Genomic DNA, 13758 nt, shown 5'->3' with positions numbered 1-13758 from the left:
AAGGTGTTAGGGAATGCTGCTTCCTACACAATGGGCCCACCAGGCTCTGAAGGCTCCAGATCCCACCCTGTCCCTTCCCCTGCCTCTCCTGGTGTGTGCACTGAGATGCACTGGACAGGCAGGGAGCTGAGGATGCAGGAGGCAAAGATGACATGACCCAGCTGGTGCTCTCCAGAACTCTTTAATCCCAAAAGGACAACATGTGGCCAGACGTGCCACTCCCGAGGAATCATTCATGGACAGCTGCCAACTCCACAGCTGCTTCCTCACTATGCAAACAGGTTACAGGCACTCCTCTCCCCACACAGCAGCTCCACCAGCCCACACAACATCTGTGACCACTGGGACTCTCCCTGTGTGTGGCCTTGACCTCCCCTGAGGCTGCTCCTCAGGAGCCAGGAATGCCAATGGAGGAATTCCCTCCATCACACTGGCATCCAGTGCTGGCAGCCCCTCCAAGAGCTGCTGTTGCTTCTCCAGGATCTGCCCCTCCAATGCAACAAAAAACCAGCTTAACAGAAGCCAAACTTGGAAACAGGAAAACCAACAACCCAAAACTAGAACCAACTCAAGGGCTGCCCGTGGACATGGTGGCTGTCGTGGACCAGGACAGCAGCCCTTATCCTCTAGAGCCAGCTCTCAAAACCGATGCAAACAACTCCAAGTAAAACTGGAACAGGGCTGGGAGCCCAGCAGGGCTCGGGCTCAGTCACGGCTGTGGCAGAACCAGCCTACTTCAGCTGGCACCCTGCAGTGGAGAGGGAAGGGTCAGGCTCTGCCCTCACCCCCAAACCCCCTCCTCTTGCATCCTGTGCTTCCAATCAGAAATCCCACCTGCAGCTCAGAGCTGACAGTGCTTCAGCCCTGCCAGCCAGCCTGGGTCCCTCCCTGCCCCATGCCACCCTGCCCAGAAGTGCCACAGCTCCACCCTCCCGGGGACCCTTCAAGACTTTGGGAAAGGCAGGGAGCTGGCTGTGCAAGGACTCACCAAGGACTCACCTAACATCCGCAGAACGCGCAGGGCTGCCACCACCTTGGCCTCCTCGTGCTTGCTCTGGCCCTGCCTGTCTGGTGAGATCCACATGAAGCCACTGATGTGCACATGGGACCCCGGGATCACCACCTGGTACCAGAACCGCTGCCACCCGTTGGGGTTCACCTGGACACACCTGGTCATGAACAGGGGTGTGCTCAGGTGATGCTTCCAGCACAGCATGTTCAGGTACTCCAGCACATTCTGCAGCGACAGAGGCAGGGGCACTGCAGGGCTCTCACCCCCCTGCACCCTGCTGGACGACGGCTCCTCCTCACAGAGCTGCAGCTTCTGCTTCAGTTGGGGGTCCAGCCAGTCCACCCTCATCTTTGCTTCCCCGAGCCTCAGGTTCCCTAGGAGACAGGAGATGCTCACTTACCCTCCAGCACCATCCCATCCCATCGATCTCCAGGATTTTAGGGGCAGCTTTAATTTAGGGCCAAGGTGAACAGGTACCAAAGACAAATGCACCTGAGCTGGGGCAGAAATGGGTACAAACCAAGACTTTGGAGGTCCTGGTTGGATGTCTAGGAAGTGTGTCCCATCAGGGCATTGCAGTCAGAGGACAGGGCTCAGAGGGATTGAGCAGCTCCATCAGGGGTGTTTAAGGGACAATGAAGGGCTGGGCAGCTCCATTGGAAAGGTTAAATAACTTGGTTAATGTTTGGGATGTTCTGAACTGGTGATGCTCCTGCTCTGAGCAGGGAGCTTCCTGGAGACCTCCAGCAGCCCCTTCATCCCACCACCAGCAGGACTGCTGGAAATCAACTTCACCATGGGCAGCTGGTATCCCACAGGACACAGGGAGAGAGCAAGGGATGTCTCAAGGCCGAAGTCACCTTGCAGCCAAGGCTGGAGGTGGGAAGCCCAGCCCAAGCAGCATTCCTCAGCACCACTAACCTTCCATCAGGGCTTTCTTGGCCATGGCAGCAGCCTCGTGCGACCTGTACTTCAGCACAGCGAGCTTGGCCTGTTTCTGGGAGGGGCTGGCGTGCAGGGTGACACTGCAGATCCCCTCAGTGACCATCTGCAGCGTGGCCTGCAGCTCCTGCTGGCTCACCGAGGCGCCCAGGCCGTTCACAACGAGCTCGCGCTTCTGCGTGCTCCAGCACACCACGATGGCGCAGCCCTGGCGCAGCTGGAAGCGGTGGAAGGCGGCGATGGCGCTCTGGGCGTCCTGCCGGGAGCCGTACCTGGCGTAGGCAAAGCCCCGGTTGAGCCCGCTGAAGGTCATCATGAGGCGGAACTCGTAGAGCTTCCCCGCGCTCTCGAACAGCGGGATCAGGGTGTTCTCGTAGATGTCCTGCGGCAGCCTGGCGATGTACACCTCGGTGCCGGCCGGCGGCGGGCCGCCCACCCAGCCTGCGGGGACACGGGGACCACGGCGGTTACAAACAGCACCAGGCTCCCGGTACTAAAGTGGGTTCAGCATTTATTATAATAAAAGAAAGGCCTAAAGCCCACGGGCTGAGCAGGAGCGTTCCAGTCGAGGATGCTGCAGCACCTGAGCCGGGTCTGCTTCAGCAGAGATGTCCCCGAGGTTCCAGGTGGAGCAGCACACCTTCCCTGGGTCAGATGCCCCTTTTTATCCTGTTTTTTGTCCCTTTGGGTGGATTTCTGTTTGGATCCTTCATTTGCATGAAGGTTTTAGGCGCCTGATTGGCCCACTACAGTTCTGTCCAGGCTGGCTCGTTTCCCCTGGGGGATGGTGCACTTCATTTAAGTGTAATACAGTAGTTGAGTACTGTATTTCTTATAACTCCCCTTGTAACCCCTTTTACCATAACCAAACTATAGTACATGCTTAACAATTATCAACTATTTTACAACAGTTTCTAACCTATTTTTACCACGGTGAGTCCCCTCCCGGCCCCACGGCCCAGCTGCTCTCCTGGCGTACCTGGGGGGGGCCCTCCGTAGCGCCTCTGCCCGTTGATTTGCACCAGCTTGATGCCCGTCTCCTTCTCCCAGGCCAGCAGGGCCATCTTGCCGGCCTCGTTGATTCCGTTGGTCCATGGCTGAAGGAGGAGATGGTGGTAGTGACTGTGTGAGCAAAGAGCTCACAGCCTCCCAGATAGGAGCATCCCAACCCCCATGAGGGAACTGCAAGATCCATGGCTGGCCAGCACGTGGAGGGGCAAACAAACCCCTCTGCTCTCAGGGAACCTGAGGAGCCTCCCAATGCTCCCATCCTAAGGACTGTCCAAGCCTGCTCCACAAAGTCCAGCCCTCCCAATGCTCCCATCCTAAGGACTGTCCAAGCCTGCTCCACGTGACACAAAGTCCAGTGACTCTGTTAGAGCCCAAAGTCAACAACAGTTTCCTACAGCCCTGCAAGGGCTTGGGAAGCCAAAACACAGGCAGCAGCTGCCTGGTGCTGCAAGAGGGAGCTGGAGCACAGAGCCAAGCTGACCCACTGCATCAGGACTGCTTTAAAGGGAAAGCCAGTGGGTTACATTGAATATTGGGAAGAAAATCATCCCTGTGAAGGTGGTGAGGCACTGGTGTTGCCCAGGGAAGCTGTGGCTGCCCCATCCCTGGAAGTGTCCAAGGCCAGGTTGGATGGGGCTTGGAGCAACCTGGGACAGTGGAAGGTTGCCTGCCAGTACAGAAGAGATAACATTAAAGAGAAGCAAGAACTGACAACTGAACTGGAAAGCAGAAAAGCAGCTGAGTTATTATTACTGTCCTTGAAAATAGAACAGCTGCAGAGACAGTTACAGGAGGACAAAAAGGAAAACGAAAGTTGGAGGAAAAAGTTTAGTTAATGCTTATGCAGTCTCCAAGTGCTCCTGACATTGTGCAAATTAGAAAATTAACTGCATCTCCTAAAGACTGGCCAAATCCTTGGCCTCGTTACAAAACGAGATGAAATTAAAAAAGACACAGCCTTTAATGAACAATTGTCCAGGTGTGCTACTGAAATTTTAGAACACTGAGAAATCCCCACCTGTGCAACACTAATTGCATGCATTTTGGTATCACCACGAAATTCACTCCATCCCACAACTCAGTAATATGGAGGAGATGTGGCATGGAGTAATTTTCATGGTGATACCAAGAATTCTACATGTAATATCAGACCAACTGACCATTCTCAAGAGCTAGGATTTACAGGTTGTTCACCGAGAAAACAGAGGTGGAAAGAATTATATAATCAAGCATTATTTTCAAGAATTAAAAAAATTTCAATTCTCCTCCCCGGGGCAAAGGTGAAAGAAAATTCTTACTAAAGTTATTTTTAAAAAATTAAAAGCTGTATAATTTCCAACAGGAGCAGTACACCCCATGATCCTGTCACAGCAGGATGGGGTTTTTCCGAGCATGGCACTTAAATGTAACTTGCTTCAAACTGGCCCTGACCAACAGTACCTTCACTGCTTAGCTCGACTGCATTTCAGGATGCAGAGACGTTCTGAACGGGAAAAGGGACTTTTATCTCTAGTCTGAGCAGTGAAACGAGCTCACATTTTCCATATAAGTAGGTAAAATGGGCCAAAAAGGCAGAATTCAATGGGTTTTCCATAGCCCATATTACCCCAGTCAGAGGGAAGCACAGAATGGGCTAATGGCCTATTGAAAAAGAGCCCGAAGCCACACAAGGCTGAGGGAGACGTTCAGGGTAAATAATCGCTGTGGCCCAGGTGTGCAAACCCTGAATGAGGTGCTCCACTTTCCATTCAAGGGGAACGTCTGGCAGCTTTACAGTCAGGACAATGTGTTCCTGTAAAAGTAACACAAAACAATGCCTGAGACCAACTAAACCTCGGGGCACACTCACTTGGGAATCTAGGGACAGCAGTGTCTAAAAAAGTGCAAAACAGAATTAGTGCTCCGTGGCTTTTCCCTGTTTTTAATGGGATAATAACTTGTCCGGGCAAACCCCGCGGAGACTTGTATTATTTTACTTTTTCAGAAAATGATACTGGAAATGATGCCAGCATGTCTCCACTAAAAATCAAGTTATCCATTGAGGGACTGCTTATTCTCCTCGCAGAAGGAATCAGCACCAAAATGAACCAGACTGAGCACATAAATCACCAAACCTGACCCACCGGCTGGAAACGTTCATTTTCTCCATCTGTAATGGTCACTGTGCTAATGGCTGAAACCGCGCCTAAGCCTGCATGCATTTCAATGACCATTGCTAACGAAGAAGCCATAATTATACAAATTTAGGAGCTCAGCCTACTAACATGAATTTGGCTGAGGGAAATATCACCATAATATGTGAAGTACAACTTTTAACCGAAAAGGGGGAAATTTATTTATTCAGCTTCCAATACTGACACAAAATATGAAAGAGAAGTTTTGGTGGATATAAGGTACCCACAGCTGTAAGCGGGTAATGCATACTGGCACAACAACAACGAATTTAAACCTCACAATGCATGCCACTACCTCCCAGTCTCCTGGGAAACCTTATCTCCATAAATTTCTAAAATTGGACGCTGTGCCGTCAAATATACCAGCCAAAACAAGTGCTATTTAATCCTTCATGTTCCTCAAAGCAGTGGAATTATCAATGCAGGTTAATAGCTCTGCAATTAAACCTGCCATTTCTGTCTAGTCCCCGTGCACGGTGGTCGGCGTGGCATGGCTGGACCCTGACCCCCCCAAAACCATCGGGGGACAGTTTATCAATGCAGGTTAATAGCTCTGCAATTAAACCTGCCATTTCTGTCTAGTTCCCGTGCACGGTGGTCGGCGGCGTGGCATGGCTGGACCCTGGGGGGGTCAGAGAGCTATCCTGGGGACAGAGCTGGGAGCACTAAGTACCACGGATGCTGGAGTCCTAGCAAACAAACGCAGTAACAAGTGATTTATACTAATTGAAAGATCCGTTTCGACCTTTCTTATCAGCATTAGGAACTGGCCAATGGCCCTTATCAGATACCTCAGCGGGAAAGGATGGAGATAGAAGAACACCAGCAAATAGCGATAAATAGTGATAAAAGATCGCTACATAATAGTGAATGCCACCAGGTGGTGGCACCTCTCCACCTCCAAGTCTTTCATGAAGACTAAAAACCAACTTCGGACGAGCGCGGGGATCCTCTCTGGGGAAACACGTGCTCGAAGCGGGATAAAAATCCAGCCGCGTTCCCTCCCCAGAACCTCGTGCCCGGCCCGTGGCTCCCGCGATGGCTCCCAGCTCAGGGAAGCGGCCCGAGGGGTGCCTGGGCTGTGTGGAGAGCTCTGCAGGACCCAGTTTTCATCGCACAGCCCTCGCATCCCCGGCCCCGGCTGAGCCCGGGGCGCGGCCGCTCCGCGCTGGGAACGGGACCGGGAGCGGGAGCGGGAGCGGGAGCAGCCCTGCCTGCGCTCCCAGCCGGGCCCGGGGGCTCAGATCCCCGCGGGAAGGGCTGAGCCGTGCCCGCAGCCCCGCTCCCCGCCGCCCCGACAGCGCTCACCGTGCCGTCCATCCCGCCGCTCCCGGCCGTGCCTTTCCCGCCGCTCGCGACGCTCCTGCCGTGCGGGCCTGGAGAAGGGGAACCAGCGCCGCCCCCCGCACCGCCCCACCCCGGATGGACCCTCGGCAGCGCCGCGAGGGTCGGGCCTTGCTTTGCCTTGCCGGGCTTTGCCTCTCCTTCTGGTGCTTGTCCACCTGTCCGCAAGGGAGGGCGAGGGCTTGCTGTGAGAGGCACAGCAGCACGGCCAAACTCTCATAACACAAGCGACAAGGTGCGAAGAGACCTTCAAGACCACCTAGTCCAACCATCAGCGTAATTAGACTTCAGATAACAGCGTCCCCCAAAGATATGCCGGGTTTGAACCTTTTCGTACTTGCAGAGCTGGAGGGCTTCGTGCTGCTTTTTCCAATACTACAATATTCATTTTAATACTTGCGAAAAGCCAATCATAAAATATACATTTTTCACAATGGCTAACAAAGGCAATTTTTTTGGGGGGGGCGGGGCGGGGGAGGGGGGTCAGAAACATCTACTGAAAGAAATCCTTCAAACAGTGTCTGCTGCACATTAGAGAATGCATTAGCCTAAATCTGCACTGCGTTAGGAAGGGCACCTGTGTGAGACTGAGCTGTTCACGGCTCCTGGCTCCGCTCGTGGAGCACCCCGTGCTTTGCTGGTGCCGGCTCCGGGGTGAGGACCAGACTTTTTGGAGCCGTGCTGGTGAAACCTGATCTGCATGAGCCAGAGAGGGTGACACCCACCACCAGAGGCTCCGGGGTTTGAGCCAGGTTAGGGAGAAAGCTGGACAGAGCGTGGCGCTTGTTTTCATGCCGATGTCCTCCCCTGCCCCCAAGGAAGGGTGACATTCACACGGGACATTCACCAACTTGGGGCTGAAGGCTTTTGTCCTTCCTGATGGGTATAACTGGCTTAACTTTGCTGAAGTCAGAGGCACGGTCATGACTTAAGGGGTCATGAACCACCAGAGACCTTCAGACAGTGTAAAATTCCCCTCCCCAGGGGAGGTACCCTGTGTTCCATCTCCACCTAAGTGTGTAATTACCCGCTGACCCTGGTGTTTGTTCCTTGACCTTTCCACCACCCCTGAAGGATCAAGACTGTGACCATCACTCAGACCGCCAGACATCAAAATTGCAACAATCAAGTCTCTTCAATCAAGTCTAGCTACTGGATCCACAGTTGGTGAGCTCTTTCGCTCTCATTCTTCCATTCATTTTCTCTCTTACACATTTTTTTACCTGTTATTCTATGCTTTTATATTGTTGCATTGCTATAATTAACAACCACAGTGGCTACAACTCTGCTTTCCACTCCTAAACAGATCTAAGATAGACCCTGCAGATTTTTATTTACAAACACCACTCATTCAGTGTCATTTCACCTCTAATGCTCCCCAGTGGGTCTGTTTACCAGAACTCTGGTTACTCCTGCTGTGGCAGCTCAGCATTTCAGGCACAGGGATGCAGCCCCGCTGTTCCAGACCCCAAAGAACAATTCCAGCCCTCCACAGCATTGTCACTTGCCAGGCTGTACTCACTCATTCCATAAGGCCCCAAAGCAGCACCACAGGATCTTGCAGGTCCAGATAATGAGCAGTATCTCACAAAACTGTGGGAAAAGGAAAAAAAAAATTACTATAAACCTTGAAATATAGACACGCCCCCAAAAATCATATCAAAGAAATAGAAATGGAATACAAAATTGTAATGATTTCAAAAAAGTTTAAAAGTTTTTGGGTTTTCTCCTTAAGAAGGAAGAAGTAGCTCATCCAGCCAGTCTGCCTTGAGCTGTCCTTTATATTTCTGAAGATAAACTGCTTGGCTATACCACTGTCTTGGTAAAAATCCAAGAGCAAGTAGAAAGGGAAGTTAATGAATCATATCCACAAGGAAAAAAAATTACTAGTGATCCAGACTCCTAAAAACAATGAAACACATCGGGCTGTTAAATAGGCTCTACTCACCCAAGTACCTGCAAAAGGAAACTCACTTTAGCAATGTGGCTATTTGTGCAGTGCTGCTATAAAATGTAACTAGGCTTCTTAGTATTTTGAGTAGAAAAATGACTGATTTTTCCAAAGAATTAGTAACTCATTCCCACCTCTAGCTAACGTCAGCTCGCTTTTCCATCTCAGCAAGCCAAAGTGTTGCCACTAGATGGCAAAATGAGACTGAACCTTCTCTCCTACACAATCTCAAATTTTATTCGTTGGATGGAGATGAAAGAGAAAAACATTAATATATTTTTATCCATTTTAATTCTCTGCCATTTGTCTGGTAAGCAGTAGCTGCAGGTATTCAATATGTGAATGGGAAGGTGTGTTATGGGATCGAGGTGAGATCCTACTCTGCTGCTGCTGCTTCAATCCACATCTCAGAGAAGAGCCCTGACAGATCAGGACTGTTCCAATGGATAAATACTGTGCTGTCCCTCCTTCATAATGAGCCAGGAATAAAAGGAATTGTTTTACACCCACTTATAGTACAATACATGTGTACAGTTTAAAATATATGCAAAATGCTTCTTCATAAGAAAGAAAAGCCTCTTATTCATGTTATTTTAAACATAACAATGAGAAGTTGAAAAGCATGGGGTATTCAACAATTCAGCTCCTTGGAAACTCTAAGCCAGTCATAGAGAGGAACATAAAGATTGAAAACAAAACTAACATTAAAACCAAAACTATACCCAAGGTGATGTTGGCTAGCAGCAGCTTTTTTTTTTTCTCCGAGTCACCTGTGTATTTCTGGTCTGTGAAATTCACTCTTGAAAACTTTCAGGACTGACAAAATCTTTTCCTGAGAGGTCTGAAATGAGTATATGTTAGTGGAAAAGCTGTAGAAACTTTTTTATTTTTCACAGCATTGCAAAAATCACAAGTGCTTTTTTTATTGGTCAGCAAGCTATTGAAATGTTTTGAGAATTGGAAATCTATTGGATCAGAATCCAGTTCTGAGTTTGTGTATGAACAGGAACATTGCAACTGCAACAATGACCAAAATCCCACCTTGGCAACCAGTTTACAGTATAAACTCTACAAGTTTCTGTAGAACTGAAGCTACAAAGTAGCTTTGTTTAGGGTAGAAAACAACTGCCCGACTGAATAAAAGGAGATCACTTAGAAACAATGTCAGAGCCAATAAGTTGCTTATGGGTGTCAATAGGTCATTTGATTAAAATAGCAAGATGGGTTGAGTTAAAACAATCATCATATCTTTAGCTGTCAGAATAGTTGGATATACTTGAAACACTGCTGTTTAAAAAACTTAAATGAAACAAAAATCATAACTTTTGTTCCAGCATCATTGTGAAAGAGAACAATTTTTAGTTTTCTGCTTTCCACTCTACAAAAAACAAAACAAAACAAAAAAAAACCAAACAAAAAAAAAATCCCAAAACCCCTACCACAACCCAAAAGAAGGCAAAGCAAATGGAAAGGCTGATATGGAAGCACTGAATGAGAATTCCTCAGGCTTCAGCAGCTCCCGCAGGCTGGTTTCCAGTCGAGCTGCAGGTTCCCCAGCACAGCCCAGTCCTGCAGTGGGGACAGGAGGGGCAGGGATGGCTGGGAGCCAGAGCAGGAGCTGTTCTGGCCAAAGGGAGCCGGGCTGGTGGGAAAAAGCCCTGGGGCAGCTGGAGCCTTGCGGAGCCGAGGTGTTGGCAGCTCCCGGGCAGCAGGCTGGCTGGAGCCGGCAGGGAATGTGCTCTGTGACAGCACGGTGGGAGGTTTGAGCAGTCAGCCCAGACTGAAGGGTGTGTGCTTAACGGGCTTCAGCTTTACCTGCAGCTCCAACGCCTCCATCAAACTGCTGACCTGAGGCACCTCAGGAACTGGTTTGTTCCCTGGCACAGGTCTGTTCCTGAAGGCACTGTCAGTTCTGAAGGGTCCTGTCCAAACCAGGACATTTCCAGGTGTCCTTTTGGCCCCTTCTGTGTCACAGGACAGCTGACCCTCTTTGGCAGCTCCTGAACTGAGCTGCCCTGAGGAGCCCAGGCACTGGAGGAGAGTTCTTCAGTCCCAATTCCTCCTTCTCAAGCTTGCAGCAGCTTTTCTTGTTAGCCGAGCCCTTCACAGCTCATGAGAACAACTGACTGCTTTGTGACTGTTGTCACAAAGTTTATCTCCTTTTTTCCTTCCCTTATCTCCGACTTCCCTTTCTCAGACTTAGCAAGCATTTTTTTCAGTCTTTCCTCGGTAGACAGCTCTGTTGAGGCCTCCCACGTGTTCTCTGCATTGGTTTGCAGCATTTCTGGACAAACCAGACACATGATGTCACTTATGACCCAAACAGAGTGGATTGAAACATGTTCCTGAGCAAACTGCTCTTGTTAGGATATCTCTAAGTATTTGCCTTATTTTTTAGAGGACTTTAGTAAATATTTGATTCTCATTGGTTTCTGAATAGAGTCCAGCTGCACTCTACAGTGGCTGTATTTTAGGATTTCAGGTCTTTTGGAATTGCCTAAACTCCATCTTGACACCTGTTCAGAGGAACACAATTCACTGGCAAGGGAAAAGATGCTTCTTCAAGTATGCATATTTTTTTTCCATCCAGGAAAATCTTTGCTGAGGATTGAGTTCCTATAGAGAACCCCCTTTTTTTTTTTTTGTTTGTTTGCTTTATGTGAAATTGGATATGAAGCCAGTGTCTCAGACACAGTTTTATTCAAGCCATACCTTCCAGAGGCAGGTAGGTTGGTTAGCATTTTCCTCAGCTGCTGTTCCCATTAAAGTCTCACATTCAGGGTCCATCTCTTGCACTGGCAGTCACCAGGCTGGGGAGGAAGCCTCAAAGTTCCAGTCCTGCAAATTGCTTTTTCAAATTGGCCTAGGTGTGAATGTGAATATCCTGATACTTTCCCCAGGGGGAGTCTAATTTACACCTGAGCCAGGTGTGTAAGGGAGGACACTGAGGTGGTGAAAAGCATTATCCCACCTCACAGGGTCTGCTTATCTCCCTTATCTGGCTCTGAACCCAGCTCGTTGCTAAGCAAAGGTCGCTTTGTTGTGCTCATCCTCCCCAGGTGGGTGATGAAAATATCTGAAATTTCAGAAAATATCTGAGGTTTGTCCACCACACATCCAAAACCTCTCCTTCCCTTCATTCTGGCCTCAGCGAAGCACCAAATTAATGCTGACATTTCAGTCTTTCACAGTTGCAGGTAGGTAATAGAGCCTGGGCATTGGGCATGTCATGTTAAAAGGGCAGCTGTAGGCTGTCTAGGGTAAAAATTTCCAGGGTGAAAGGAAGACTCTACCCCAGTCTTTTAAAAACAAATTTGGGCAGGACAAAAGAAAACCACTTCATAAAGATCCACTTTGCTTTGGGAGTGAGATGAACATGAAGACGAAATTCTTCCAAGGTTTGAACTTTTTTTGTTTGGCTCTAAGGATGTGGACACCTAACCTGAGTTACTCTAGAAAAATAAACCCTTCTGAAAGTGGTTCAAAGCCCTTGACTCCACTTAAAACAGGGACAGAAGACCACCAGAGAGAGGTGAGAGAAAAAGGAAAATGTTGCTGCTCTTTGAAGGCAGCAGAATGCCGGCAGTGTGAATTTTCCCCCACTGTTGCCTAAAATGGTTTGTCTCACATTTTCAAACATCAATCACCACACCATCACTGCATCAGAAAGAACTTACCATTGGCAGCTGTTACTGAGGAGACACTTTTTTGGTGTGAAGGTTGTGCCACTGCAGGCTATAAAATACCTGTGAAACACATAGCTCTTTAAAAAGAGGGAAAAAAAGTCTCAATAAAAAGATATGCCCCTGATAATAGCAGTAAAGCCAGTGTTCCTTAACTTTTGAAAATCTAAGAGCTTAAAATCCATCTCATGAGATTGCTTACTGCTGTAGTATATCTGAAAATTCAAATATAGAAAATACAAAGTGGTGTTTCCTCAGCAAGCCTTGCTGGGGCACCACATCTGATGTGTTTATGGTGTTACAAAAGAAGTTGTAGAGAAAGACAGAGCTCAAGTTCGTGTGCAGCTGGGTTTTGCAAGAAATGCCTGAAATCTGCACATAGCTATGATGTACTCAGTGCCACAGACAGGATGCAGGCAAATAATAATAGATGCATGTGTTAGAATTTCTGTGTTAGCTGCTCTGAGCCTGGGAGATCCACTTCAGAGGTAACTGCTTTCCTCCTTTTTCAGCATCAGAATAAACGATGCTGTAATTCTCCTACAACACCACCAGCACAATTTTTCACCAGACTAATTAGTTTCATATTAGTACAAATAAGGAGTAACACAATTGCAATTAGATCTGCTGCACTGGGTTTGGATAGAAACCAGATTAGAAGGTAATGAAACACATCTTAGAATAAGCAATTAGAAATTTAACACAGGCTTCTTCCTGTCTCCCTGCTTGTTGCCCTGTGGAATCCAGGGGCTGTGGTGGGATGGCTGAGGTGTACTTGTGTAACCTCCCCTTTCCCACCACTGACAATGCACCAGCAAAGCAGCCTTTCCTTTGGGGATACTTTGGCACCAGTTCGTTCAGTCCTGTTTCATCCCCAGACCTAGAGGTGATAATATTTCTGTGATATTGTCAGGACATGCCTCAGATGATTCACACAGGTAATATCAAGTAAGAACCCAGAAAGCAGAGCTGTAGCATGTATTTGATAAATGCTACTCTGCCTAGAACAGCTGACAGCAGTTTAATTTCAGGGAGTTTTAAATACCATGCTGCCATCATTTACCAGAATTTCTCCAGAAAAAAAAGTAAATTACTCTAAATCAGGCTCTGAATTTCAGAAGGAAAGCTCTTACTGTGAAGACCTGCAGGTTTGATCTCAAATACATGCACTCATGTGCAACACACCTGCAGATTGCAGACAGGGTTAGGAGGCCATCAGTGACTGGGGACAAGAGGTGTGCATTCCATTTCTTCATAAAAAGAAGAGGAAATTTCCTTCCCAGTGCTTCAGAACTATGCCCCTATTCTTCCCAGTGCAGGAAGCTCAGGAATTGCCACCTTTTGTGCAGTCTAATGGAGGAGTGACCCAAGGATTCACAGCAGCACAGCTTTGGGAGAAGGCTCCACAACAAGAAAAGGGAGAATGGACTTGCTGGCTGTTTTGAAAAACCAGACACATTGAATAATTGGAATTATTCAATGAAATCTCAGCAAAGGCACCTACTGATAGGAGGGTGCCTGAATTGGTTGTGCAGGACACATGAAAGTCTATCACGCCCCTGTGGTAATAATATGGTTTTGTGGATTCATTTTCAGATACAAAAGTCCTCATAAGAAGAATCTGAAAATGAACCATTGATA

General features: G+C 48.4%; 1 protein-coding gene across 1 annotated transcript; it reads right to left on the bottom strand.

Annotated features, from left to right (window-relative positions):
- Window positions 1-736: 736 nt before the first annotated feature.
- Window positions 737-5178, bottom strand: DND1 (DND microRNA-mediated repression inhibitor 1). The gene is given in 6 exon segments (XM_041397891.1): window positions 737-748; window positions 989-1386; window positions 1934-2395; window positions 2934-3126; window positions 3128-3151; window positions 5089-5178. Coding segments are annotated over 6 exon segments (1179 nt in total).
- Between the last annotated feature and the right edge of the window lie 8580 nt (window positions 5179-13758).

The sequence above is a fragment of the Onychostruthus taczanowskii genome, unplaced genomic scaffold (assembly GCF_017590055.1).
Source record: "Onychostruthus taczanowskii isolate IOZ18803 unplaced genomic scaffold, ASM1759005v1 scaffold14, whole genome shotgun sequence".
In the NCBI taxonomy this organism is placed as follows: Eukaryota; Metazoa; Chordata; class Aves; order Passeriformes; family Passeridae; genus Onychostruthus; species Onychostruthus taczanowskii.
This window is presented reverse-complemented; position numbering and strand designations above follow the sequence as displayed.